Below are 12419 nucleotides of genomic sequence, written 5' to 3'. Positions count from 1 at the left end.
AGTCCAGTACAGTACTCTAAGCAGTGATGATCATACACTGGAGAGAGGGGAAGTAGGAACAAAAACACATGGGATGGGGCTAGCAAGGGTTGGGGGTGGCGATGGGTGAGACAGGACTCTGGAGAGAGGAGTGTCACGAATCAGTAGGATGTGTAGGGAAAAGATATAGCTATGAGCCAAATTGTTAGATGTAGCAGGAGGCTGACAAATGCTATGGGAAGCAAAGTTATATATTTCATAGATGCACACAATGTGTAATGATCAAATCAGGGTAATCAGGATATCCATCACATCAAATATTTATTATTTCTTTGTGTTGGGAATGTTCTTAATCTGCTCTTCTAGCTGTTTTGAAATATACAATAAATTACTGTTAACTATTGGCATCCTACTGTGCTATCAAATGCTAGAACTTATTTCCTCTGTCTTACTGTATTTTTGTACCCATTAACCAACCTTTCTGTATTCCCCCATACCTACTACCTTTCCAGCCTCTGGTAACTATCTACTCTCTACCTCCATGAGATAACTTTTTTTAGCTCCCACATATGAGAATAAATGATGTTTGTCTTTCTGTGTTTGGTTTATTTCACTTAACATATTGTCCTCCTGTTCCATCCATGCTACAACTGACAGCATTTCATTTTTTATGGCTGAGTAATATTCCATTCTGTGTATGTCCCACATTTTCTTCACTGATTCATCCACTGATAGACCGTTAGTTTACTTCCATGTCTTGTAAATAGTACTGCAGTAAACATGAGTATGCAGTTATCTCTTTGATATACTGATTTCCTTTCTTTTGGGTATATATCCAGCTGTGGAATTGTTGGATCGTATGGTAGATCTCTTTTTTCTCTTCTTCTTTTTTTTTTTTTTAACAATCTCTAATACTGTTTTCCATAGTGGTTGTATTAATTTACATTCCCACCAACAGTGTACTAGCATTCCCCTTTTCTACATTCAGGGTATTTTTATACCACTTTTTACCTCCACATATTTTATTTTGTTTTTCATTATTTTATTATAAGACAATAATATTTTTAAATCAAATGAAAAAAGATTAAATATATACTCTTTCTAGAAATTGACCATAAAAGACTTGCATAAAGTAGTGAACAATATTTTCTATATTTTGTCATTGGTTTCCCAATATATTTACCATTAAGAGACAAAACAGAAATGCTGCTTTTGTAACACCTGCGTGTGGTTGAGGCATGTTACTTTACTTTTCCTAGTGTTGACTGTAGCATCAGAACATTTTAGTAATTTATGCTATGACTCTTCATTTGGAGGCAGGTTCATCAACAGTAGAATTATGTCCATTTCATTTCAATGTCCTAAAAGCTTCCCACTGATATTTTAAAAGATATAAATTTGGTTTCCTTGCCCTTCCTCCCACAGCTTACTCTGCCAACCATTTATTGTAAACCTAACTGCAGACTTTGCTAGTTTGGGTACAACATTTATTTCACTCAGTATCCATTAATTTTTATTTCTGACAGAATAAGCATATGGCCCTAATGCTCTATGAAATCAGACTCTTGGAGCCAAATCCTGTTATAAATTTCATTGCTTGTTACCTTTATGTGATGTTACATAATATACATCACTTAGCCTGCATAAAAAGCTACATAGATAGAACAGATATGTTTTGACTTTTAAGTTTTATTTTCTTTCTTTTTTTATAAACATGGAATTCAAATAATCATATATATAATTTATGACTTTTCATATATATTCGTGTGTGTTATTGGCTATAATGGTTTTATTCATATTTAATGTTTTTAATTAAGACAAAGATGAATGAATAAATATTTATCCTCATTATTATCTAGTGCAGGGGTTGACAAAGGGAGGCCCATGTCTATACAGTCTATCACCTGTTTTTTGTATGGCCCACTATTTAAGAATGGTCTTTACATTTTTAAATGTTTGAAAAAAGAGACTATTATTATTTTGTAACATGGAAATCTTGTGAAATTCAAATTTTAGTATCCATAAGTAAAATTTTATTGGGATGTAGACACACCCATTCACTTACATGTGGTCTATGACTACTTTCATGGAGACCATTTAGCCTCTCCATTTACTCTCTCTCTCTTTGAAGAAAAAGTTTGCTAACCATTTAGCCTCTCCATTTACTCTCTCTCTCTTTGAAGAAAAAGTTTGCTAACCCCTAGTCTAATGCATAGCTTATACTTTTTTTTTCTATTTTGAATATCAAGGAGTTTATGGAATCAAACAGATACCAAAATCAATTATTCCTTTTCCTGAAAAATGATACAGAGAATTTTTTTTTTATGTTTCCTGTTAAAGTGCACCTGTACATTGCCTGAAGAAAGTTAAATCTGTGCTATTATTTAGATTGAGGAAGAAGTCCCTGAAGAGCAAGACTTCAGAGACTCAAATAAATTCTCTTTCCTCCATTTTTCATTATCCATTTATTTAATTTGTTTTAATGAAGTTAATTACACAGTAGGAATAACTGATCTAGAAATAAGAAAAATACCTTGAGTTCAAAATTTAATCACTATCTTGTTTTCTAGACTGACATCAAACAAATAATTATTTGAAGTAATTGTGAAAGGCAGGGCCTTCTATGATGGGAACTCTTGATCTCTGAAGTACCTACATTTTCATTAGAATTTGAGGATCATTAAACTGGAAGATGACACCTAAACACAAATTTTCTTTGAAATAAATTATTCTGCTCTTTCATTTTCTTTCTTTCATATTTCATATTAGAAACACTTGAAGTAGGTGAGCTTTTAGAACGTTACATAAAGTGTGAACAAACTCCAGAGACGACAACAAAGAAAAATGATCTGTAAGGTTCTGTGTTTCTGTAGCATTTTGCTTTATTCCAGATGCAAGATTGGGGTTCTGCATTTATATTTAATCCTTTTAAACAATTATAAAAAGTTATGAGTATTTCAGATTACAGTCCGAAATATATAATGAAAGTAATATAATTCATTTGCCTCAAATAATTTGTGGAACAATGTGAGGAATTTGTTCATTAACTCCTCAAATATTTATTGAGGGTCTATCATGTGCCAGGCACTGTTCCTGGCACTTGGGACACATCAGTGATTGAAACACAGCCAAACAAGATCCTTGCCCATGTGGAGCTGACATTATAGTGGGAGGAAACACACACGAAGCAATGCATATTATAAATGAGTAAATAGTATAGCATTTGAAAAAGTGGTAAATGAAATGGGGAAAAAAAGAAGAAGGTGAGAAATCAAGACTATCAGGGTGAGGATTACAATATTAAATAGGATAGTCAGTGAAAGCCTAGATGAGAAGATGATGCATAAGCAAAGACTTGAAGATGTAAAAATTAACCATGTAGCTGCTACCTGAGGAAGAGCATTTCAAAGACTAATGAGAGTAAAGGACCTAAGTTGAGAGCAAGCCCAAATGTGTGCCAAACAGCAAGGAGGTGTCGTGGCCAGAGCAAGGTGAAGGAGCAGAAGAGTAATAAGAAATGAGTCAGAGAGGTAATGAGACCAAATCACATATAGCCTTCTAACCACCGGGAGGATATTTCACTCTTAGTGGTATGGGAACCATAGCGGACTTCTTGCAGGGGAGTGCCATCATTAAGTTTGTTTGTCCAAAGGTCCACTTGGCTGCTTTCTTGTAGGTGTATCAAGGGAAGAAGCAGGGAGAATAGCACTGAGGATATTGCAGTAATCCAGCTAGAGAGGATGGTGGCTTGGGCCAGGACCAGTGATAGCAGCAATGACAACAGGTGGATTTGGGACCTATTTGAAGATAGTGTGTGGGATTTCCTGACAGATCAGACGTGGAAATGGAAGAAAAAAAAAGGAGTATTTTGATTCTCAGTGTTTTTTTTTTTTTTTTGCCTGGGAACTGCCATCAGTCAAGAATGGAGAAGTCTACAGATAGGTTTTGGGGGGATGATTAGAAGCTCAACTTGGGATATCCTGAGTTTAAGATATTTATTATTAATAAAATAAAATCAATTAAGACTGCAGTGTCTGCCTCATGGAGGATGTTAAAAACATTTAATATATGGAAATACATTAAATACCACTATAGTATGAATGAATAAATGAATTAACATTCATTGAGCTGCTAATACGCAATCATTGGCAGGCACCAGGCTGTGCCCTGTCATATATGTTATCTAACAGAACCCCTGTCGGAGCTTCATAAGGTAAATGGTATTGTCTGCATTTTAAAGAAGAAACTCAGGACAAGTGACGACTGAAATTCACGAGTCATAAGTGGCTCTCACTTTAAAATTTAAACTCGTGTTCTACAACTTCAAATATAAACCCTCTCTTAAAAATCTTATCAGGGATCTCACAAAAAATATTAATACACCTGATAAGCAATGATTTGTTTAAAATGTGATTTTTATCTTCAGATTATAACACAAGTGAACAAAAACAAGCCTGTAAGAAGCATGAACTCTATGTGAGTTTCCGGGATCTAGGATGGCAGGTAAGAATGTTCAGTCAATGTAGGTGCTTTTTCTCTGCTTTATCATAAATTTTTGCAAATAAGCCATAATCTTTGTCAGTAATTTTTCCAATGCGATACCTAATGATTTTTGATATGACCATTTAGTATATGGCTAAGCCACCTTATTTTCATTTCTCCATTATTGTTTCACCATTGAAACATAATTAGTAAGTTTTACAGTCAAAAACAACTATGCTGAAGAAGAAATACAACCCTACGACATTTAGAAAGTGAAAAAAGAGTGCTGTTGTTTAATTTTATTATAACAGAAAATTTGTTCAGATTAGTACAAGCAGCTCTATTCGTCCCCTTAGGGTCCCAAGCTATTGGTCTAGGAAATAGAACCCTCAATTATAATGTCTCTGTCATGACGTAGATGTACAGGAAAAAAAAAAAAAACTTTACTTGCACTTAAAAATTGTATTGTTGTTTAGATAATCTTCACAAACAGAGTAGGGAGAAAAAAATTAACCAAAATAATTTTTAATGGGTCTATATGGTGACAGTTTAAAAAGTTTTTAGATGTCTTCTAATATCCCATTTTAATAGATGCTTATATATGAGCTATCTTATTGACAAATAATATTAAAATGTAAGTATTTTCAAATTTTATGATAAGCTTTCAATATGGGTAATTCAATAATTTCTTAGATTTGTACCAAGTTTTATTTCTCTGAGGAGAAAAATCAAGGCAAGTAGTCCATGTATCAATTTTTAGCTTCCTAAAATTTTTCCTGTACAGTTTTTAGGAATTTGCTCCAATTCATTTCTTCTAAATAGACTATAAAGTTAATGCATGAATGGAAAGAAAAACAGCACATGGAACAAATATTAAAGCTTTCGGAGGTTGTTAGACTTCTAAAACCAGGAATGAGTTATTAAGAAGTAATGAGAATTATCTCAATTAAGTTTATTCTCCTTTTCCTTTCTGGTTCACTGGAACTTTCCAGAGTTCATCATTTCCTGTTTAAACATTATTTCAAATGCTATTTCATGATTATGGTTTTATTCATGAATACATGGATTAATATATACTATGAATATCTTACACAGTAACCTCTTGGGAGAAATCAGAGAGGACAATATCTGGTGAAAATATTTATACATTTGTTGTAAGCTTCAACTTAAAATCAAATTAAAGGGTGTGGGGGAGGCTGTCCCTATTAGAATAATTGTTAGACCAAAAATGTAAATGTTTTCAGATGAAATATGCTTGAGTATCCTTTAAAAATTATTTCTCTTTGTTTTTCTTTTGATGATTTTTTTTTCTTGTTTTGTGTGCATTTTAGGACTGGATTATAGCACCAGAAGGATATGCTGCATTTTATTGTGATGGAGAATGTTCTTTTCCACTTAACGCCCATATGAATGCCACCAACCATGCCATAGTTCAGACTCTGGTATACTTTGTTTTTGAAAATGGCTTATATTGCAAGCACAATATAAAGTTGTTTTAAAGGAAAGCATCTATTACAATTATAAGTGCATTATTTTCTCTTCTCAAACTCCTTTGTTACTTTTTAGAGCTTAAGTAACAATGATGGGTGTGGTCAGGAAATTCAGGCTGATTTAAAGAGAAATCCTGATTCTAGGATGGGGAGGAATTCAGCTAGGAAAATTGGAGTAATCACATGAAATGGTCATTCCACAGTGATTTCTTCTCTACACAATATGACTAAGCACACAAGTTCCCAGGGGCTGTTTCTAACCCAGCAATTCATTAGTAATCATTGCAAAAACATTGAATAATAGCTGTACAGAACTTTGTCTGAGGGCTTTTACTCTAATTCTTTAAGAATGTTCCATAACATACTTTGGTTTTATAAAAGTTCTTCAATGTAGTATACAAGTAGGAAACTAATTTCTATTTCTTGATTTTTGTTCTCCCCCACTCCTTCTCCTTTTCCTCTTGTAATCTTTAAAGTGGAAATTATCTTTTCTTATTTCCCTTCCACACTCCCAGAAATTTAACAGTGATTAAATATATAGTAACCTAAGCTTATTTTTATGAACAAGATAGTGAACAGTTGACTTGATGGTCTCTAAGCAGTTGTGCTATGTCTAATGAGCTTGTGAAAGCTCTTGGGAGTCTGGTATATCTTGTGGCGTGACTTATTGGTGTGGCAGAGGGACAATCTCTGGAAAACTCAGTGAGAGGCTCCTGGAAGGTATGCCGGACTCTGGCATAATTCCAAATTAATGTTTGGATTAATATGAAAGTGTTAACTTTTTGTATTTAGGAAGACGGGGAGGGAATACATCATTTTAGAGTCAAGACTTGATAATGGAAGTGGAGTTGTTTGGTGGATGGTAGTAACAGAGCAGTAGATACTGGAAAAAAACATCTTTATGGGTGAGCTTGTTAATGAAAAAAAAAAGAATTATTCTTAGAATTTGTGAAGACTTGACTCTTTAAAAGGTTGGGTTTTTTTCCCCACAATTTAAAATTTATAGCTGACGGAAGGAGTATCCTAGCTGCCTTCTGAATAAGAAATAATAGATGTATAAACTAATAGACCAAATACTTTAGTGACTTGATGTTTTACTGGCACCTTTATTTACTTCCTAAGGTACTACAGAATAGCTAGAAACCAAAAAGGCACATCTATGGTAATTATAGTGTGGACATTATTAAAGACTTTGGAAATAATCTTGAGGTAGAAAGAGAGAGACAAATATGCATTTTGATAGGTAGTCATTTATAAATGTTCTTTTTATTGGTTCTTAACCAATGAGATTACCTACTTCACTGCCATATACCAGATATGCAATAAATTCCTATGGGGATTTTAAGGTTTGATATTCCTTTACATTTGTTATCTGTAAATATAAACATTTCTTGATATGGGATAGCATTTCTGCGGGGGTGAGAAGTAGGCAGGCTCTGCAAGAATGGGTTATAGTTAAACTTCCAGCAGAAAAGAAGAATCTCTAAGAAGTTTAGCTTTCCTTCTTGTCTATGAGCAGTCATGTTGCCATGAAAGCTTATCAGACAGAGAGGTATGGTGCTGTTTCATCTGTAGAGGGCTCTTCATAATGCCACTTAATTTCTCACAAAGTTCTTTGCCTCTTTGTATGGTCATTTCAATGATGAAGAAAGCAGACTTTTGCTTTCTTAGATATGTATCTAATGTATCAAAGGGTCCCTCAGGCTAAGCAATGCTTACTTATTGAAAAATACCTTTTTGCAAATACTCCCCCCTTCTCACTTTTCTTTCTTTTTTCTTTCCTTATAAATATATGATTACATGTTGCCAGCTCTTATGACTGTAGTCTAGCAGGCAGTGTCGAAAAACAAACATTTAAAAAAAATCTGACATGAACTTGGAACCAGACGCTGCTCTCTGCACCTCCGCCCTGGGATGTAGGACATAAGTCATTACAAAGCTGGAGCATGCATGGGAAGCTTGATTTTTTTTTTCCTGGCATTATGCACACTCTACGTTTGTTCTGCAAAGGACATGAAACGAGAAGACAGGCATGTTTGTTGTTAAAGAAAAGCATGTTTGTGACTAATATATTCGAGAAGCCATTCAAGAACAATCCATTTTTTGTAAGGCTGCCAAGGCCATTAAAACAGGGGGTTATCAATCATGTATGTGCGGGTTATGGAAGATAAAGCTGATGAGGGACACAAGCTGCATCTGAAATTTGTAGAAACTATCCAACTTTTACTTTTGTGAGGTCTTAGGAAATTTCAAGTTCATGTCAGATCACCTCATTTTTCCTGCTGTTTCTGTCCACATGCAGGGCCCCTATATCATTTCAGCCAGGACATTGTGCAGCCAAAACTCTAAGAGGCTGTATTTACTTTTTGTAGATCCCGTAAGACTCATCAATAGGACTTCCCATAAACTCCTTTGGGGGAAGGGCCAGAGTAAGTGGGTAGGAAAGGGGGGAACTGTATTCTGGCTCCTTGCTCAGTTACTGCAAATCATAAGCAGACTGGCAGTCTGATCAAAATGCCCGTTAACTTAAACATTTTACTTGTCATATACAACCACCTTTCCAGACTTTTGGGGAGGTGGATATTCAATTTATAAACTATCTAGGCCCTTTGCTTCTGATTTAGTGTAGCCTGCTTTTTGGCACTTGTCTAAGGAGTGGGCAAGGGAGAAAGAAAGTAAAAGGATATTGAACTCCAGCCAATCTGGTAAAAAATTCTGTAGAGAAGAGTTGAAATCATTGCTTTAAAGCAAGGATTGGATTATATCTGGATTTTATTTTATGATGATTTTTATGTTTCCTTTACTATGGAAAATTAAGAGGTGGCATGTTTATGGTTTATTGTTTAATTATCCTTTTAAAAGGTAAATGTTAGATCCAAATCCTTCTGTAGTCCAACTGTCTGTCTTTACTGATTTGCACTTATAACTTCCATATTGCTCACAATGTAAATAGATATAGCCATTTCAACAAAAAGCAATTCCGTGCTAATTTCCATGTTCTTCACCCAGGAAAATTTCCACTGAATATTCCCTAGAGGGAGTTTTCTTTATTTGGTGAAATATTTTTCAAGGCCCCAACACATAATTAGAACTTTTGGGTTGATTCTGGGTATTAATTAATCCTTCACCACCATTCTCCACCCACTCCAGTCATCAAACATAAATAGGAGAAGGGTACCCTGCTTAAGGGTAGGCCTGATTGTGAATGTTAAAACAAACATATCATTATAAAGCTGTAAACAAAATGTTTATTCTATTTCTTAAAAAAAATCAAAACTTTTTTTTCTTTCCCAGGTTCATCTGATGTTTCCTGACCATGTACCAAAGCCTTGTTGTGCTCCAACCAAGTTAAACGCCATCTCTGTTCTGTACTTTGATGACAGCGCCAATGTCATTTTGAAAAAATACAGAAATATGGTAGTACGCTCATGTGGCTGCCACTAATATTAAATAATATCAATAATAACAAAAAGATCTGTATTAAGGTTTATGACTACAATAAAAAGCATACTTTCAGACAAAAGGGGAATTTTCTAAAATAAATTTGGCTCATTTCATCTCCTTCCCTATGTACAATGTAATGTATATAGTCATTTTTATTTATTTAAAGGTATATATTCTTTTTTGTTGATGCCTTATCAATAAAATCCACTTTATGGGCCACTATGTTATACAATAAATCACCCAGTCTAATTTTCAATGGGAAACGCTGAGTCCAATTCAATTCCATTTCAACATTTTTTCTAATACAATTTTTATATGATTTTCTGAGATTAGACAGAATTCCTTTGATCGTTCCATATTGTTGAAGGAAATTGAATATGTTTTGTTATAGTGTGCCAATGAAAACCATGATAGGATATTTATTTAAAAATAAAACTTAAAAAAAATAACAATCCAAACAAAAATTCATGAATAAACACAATTCTTCTTTTAGAGTTTCTGCTTCATTAGATAAAGTGAAATGTTGAACTGGATTTGAATAAATAAATGGTAGGCAGCACACAGAAGCTAAAAGATTGTGCATAATTGTTATAACTGTTTGCTTTAACAGAATTGGTGTAACTGTAGGAGCATGTTTCTTTTTGGCTTGTGCATTGTAGATTTTGCAAAGAGTTCAAAACTTCAAGAATTCTGTGGAGACAGGCTTGAGCCTGTGTCTGTAACTTTCCAAGTTAACACTAAAAAATTGTAGTACAACCTTCTTACCTCAAATAAATCATGTCTGCCTATTATCTAGAACACTACTGCTACAGATTTTTTTTCAGATTTAAAAACCTAATCCAAAATAAAGAAACATTTGCATGTGCTCCACTTTCCTCCCCACAGACAAGAGTCACTGCATGGATAAAATGTACCAGAGCAGAAGATGCCGACGGAGCCATTTCGTTAGCTCTCCTTTATAACTGAGTTTGCTGATTGATGTTATGCGAGGGGTTTTATTTGGGGCACTGAAAGTAAACTGGAGGAAATTACCAAAAATCCCAGAATGGCTTTCAGACAATTGCCATTTCTAAAGAACAGCTGAAATCCATTTTTCATATCTTTGAGAGTGAGCTCAATGAAAACCTTATTTTGTAAAGGGATTTTATAAACCTTCCTCCAAGAACAAATAATTCTAAACGGGAAGGTTCTGATGTGTGTCTGTGTGTGTGTGTGTGCATGCATGTTCTTCCCTCTGAAATTAATTTATTTTTCTCTCTGTTTTAATGGCTTCTGAGGCCTTTCTTTAACACACACTGACTTTTTGAAGAATGACCTTTAGATTGGTAAGTTGTTATTTATGGTGGCTCTATGGTTAGGCTTATTTACAGTTCATCTAGAATATTCCTAAAGCACCATTTATTAATCATATTTTTTGATTTTTCAAACAAAACGTATATCAGAAATGGCTTCAAAAATGTTATGGGTTTGTCTGTAATTCAGGTATATTGCAATATTTTAAAATACAGTTTATCTTAAAGAAAATTTGACAATAACTATAATGAGGGATACATTAAGTAATATATTTTTAATTAATAGTGTACCATTGAGAGAATAAGAAATGGAAGTCTATTATATTATTCTTTAAATATGCTGTTTAAATATATTTCTATATTTTAAAATATATTGAATTTGGAATGCTAGTTTCTGCTGTTCTTCTTGATCTGGTTCTTTATTTAAAAGGAATACAAAATGTAAGTACATCGTAAATTGAAACTATGAGAATATTTATCGAATGTAAAATGTTTGTTGATTACGTGATTCTTTATGCTGTTTTTAATTGCCAAAACTGTTTTTTTGTATTGTTAATAATTAACTCACTATTAAATGTACAATGCAATAATCCATGAATTAAGGATTTTCTTAATCTGTTCAAACAACAAAGAAATTTTAAAAAGAGCAAAAAATAATTAGGATGGGAAATACTTCACCTGTTCTTTTTCATATAAGAAGGGACATAATTGGCATCAGTGTTTTCACATTTTCTGAAATTATATGTATGTATATATGCACATATACTCATTATTTTCAAATAACTATTATAGTAAAATCTTAGTATTACTTTGGTAATATGCAAGCTGTTACCAGAATTACTTTGGTAATATGCAAGCTGTTACCAGAAATCAGAATAATTTGGCCTATTTTAATAGGTTTTAATTGAGATTCTTAGCTAGTTAATGTACAGGCTTTTTGTTTGCGTATTTTTAATTTTTCTGCTTTATATTTGTTGTTACTTTGTAAAGTGGCCCTCATCTTTTTTGGAAGTAGAAGGGCATATACCATAAATACTCAAGTTCTTTAAGGCAAAGAGAAACAGTCTACATTGAACTAAAGAAATAAAGAAAAACCAGGAAGAAAATCCAAAATTATTTTTTTCTCAACTAAGAACCGTCATTTTATAATCCTTGTATTACCATCATCAAATCCAAGCCAGAGTCTATTGGCTACTTTACAATCTGGCAAATATCATCTCCCAAGACATTTACAATGAATAATTACCTTATACTGCAGTTCCATTCAAGGCAGAAGAAATCCTCATTTCAGAACACAAGTAACTATCTCATAACCATTCATTCAAGTGCTCAATTCATCATCCAAATATCAGCTTAGATTACCTGTTTTTCTGTTCTCCCTTTCATGTTTTTTTTTTTTTTTTTTTTGGCCTGGAACTTTTTAAAAGTTGGAAGTGAAGATGCCTTTGCTGATAAAGCATATACATCGTTGGTATACATGTGTATATCTATGTCTTATCAAGTTTGGTTAAGATCATAATTGATGAGAAAGTATGCAAAATAACAATCAATGTCAGTGCTTTTTCTTATTTAGGTAGAAAATGACATTATATCCAAGTTAGCAATTTTGAAAATAGAACATTTTCTGCAAAAATGACAAAGTCTATTGTGATATTTGTCAAAGGCCATTTGAAAGACAGGGGTTTCAAAGAAAGGAGAATCAGATCAGATATAGCTTTCAAAACTTGCAATG

The 12419-nt window shown here is 33.4% G+C and overlaps 1 protein-coding gene across 2 annotated transcripts in view; it reads left to right on the top strand.

Moving 5' to 3' along the window:
- BMP5 (bone morphogenetic protein 5) overlaps positions 1–11277 on the top strand; it is a 123209-nt gene extending 111932 nt beyond the window's left edge. For both annotated transcript variants that reach the window (XM_045543781.1, XM_045543779.1), the window contains 3 exons: positions 4406–4482; positions 5793–5903; positions 9246–11277. In XM_045543781.1, coding sequence (XP_045399737.1) covers positions 4406–4482; positions 5793–5903; positions 9246–9395 — 338 coding nt within the window. In that variant the 3' untranslated portion in view covers positions 9396–11277. The remainder of the gene's footprint in view (positions 1–4405; positions 4483–5792; positions 5904–9245) is intronic.
- Positions 11278–12419: the final 1142 nt, after the last annotated feature.

This window comes from Lemur catta, chromosome 2, assembly GCF_020740605.2.
Source record: "Lemur catta isolate mLemCat1 chromosome 2, mLemCat1.pri, whole genome shotgun sequence".
In the NCBI taxonomy this organism is placed as follows: Eukaryota; Metazoa; Chordata; class Mammalia; order Primates; family Lemuridae; genus Lemur; species Lemur catta.
This window is presented reverse-complemented; position numbering and strand designations above follow the sequence as displayed.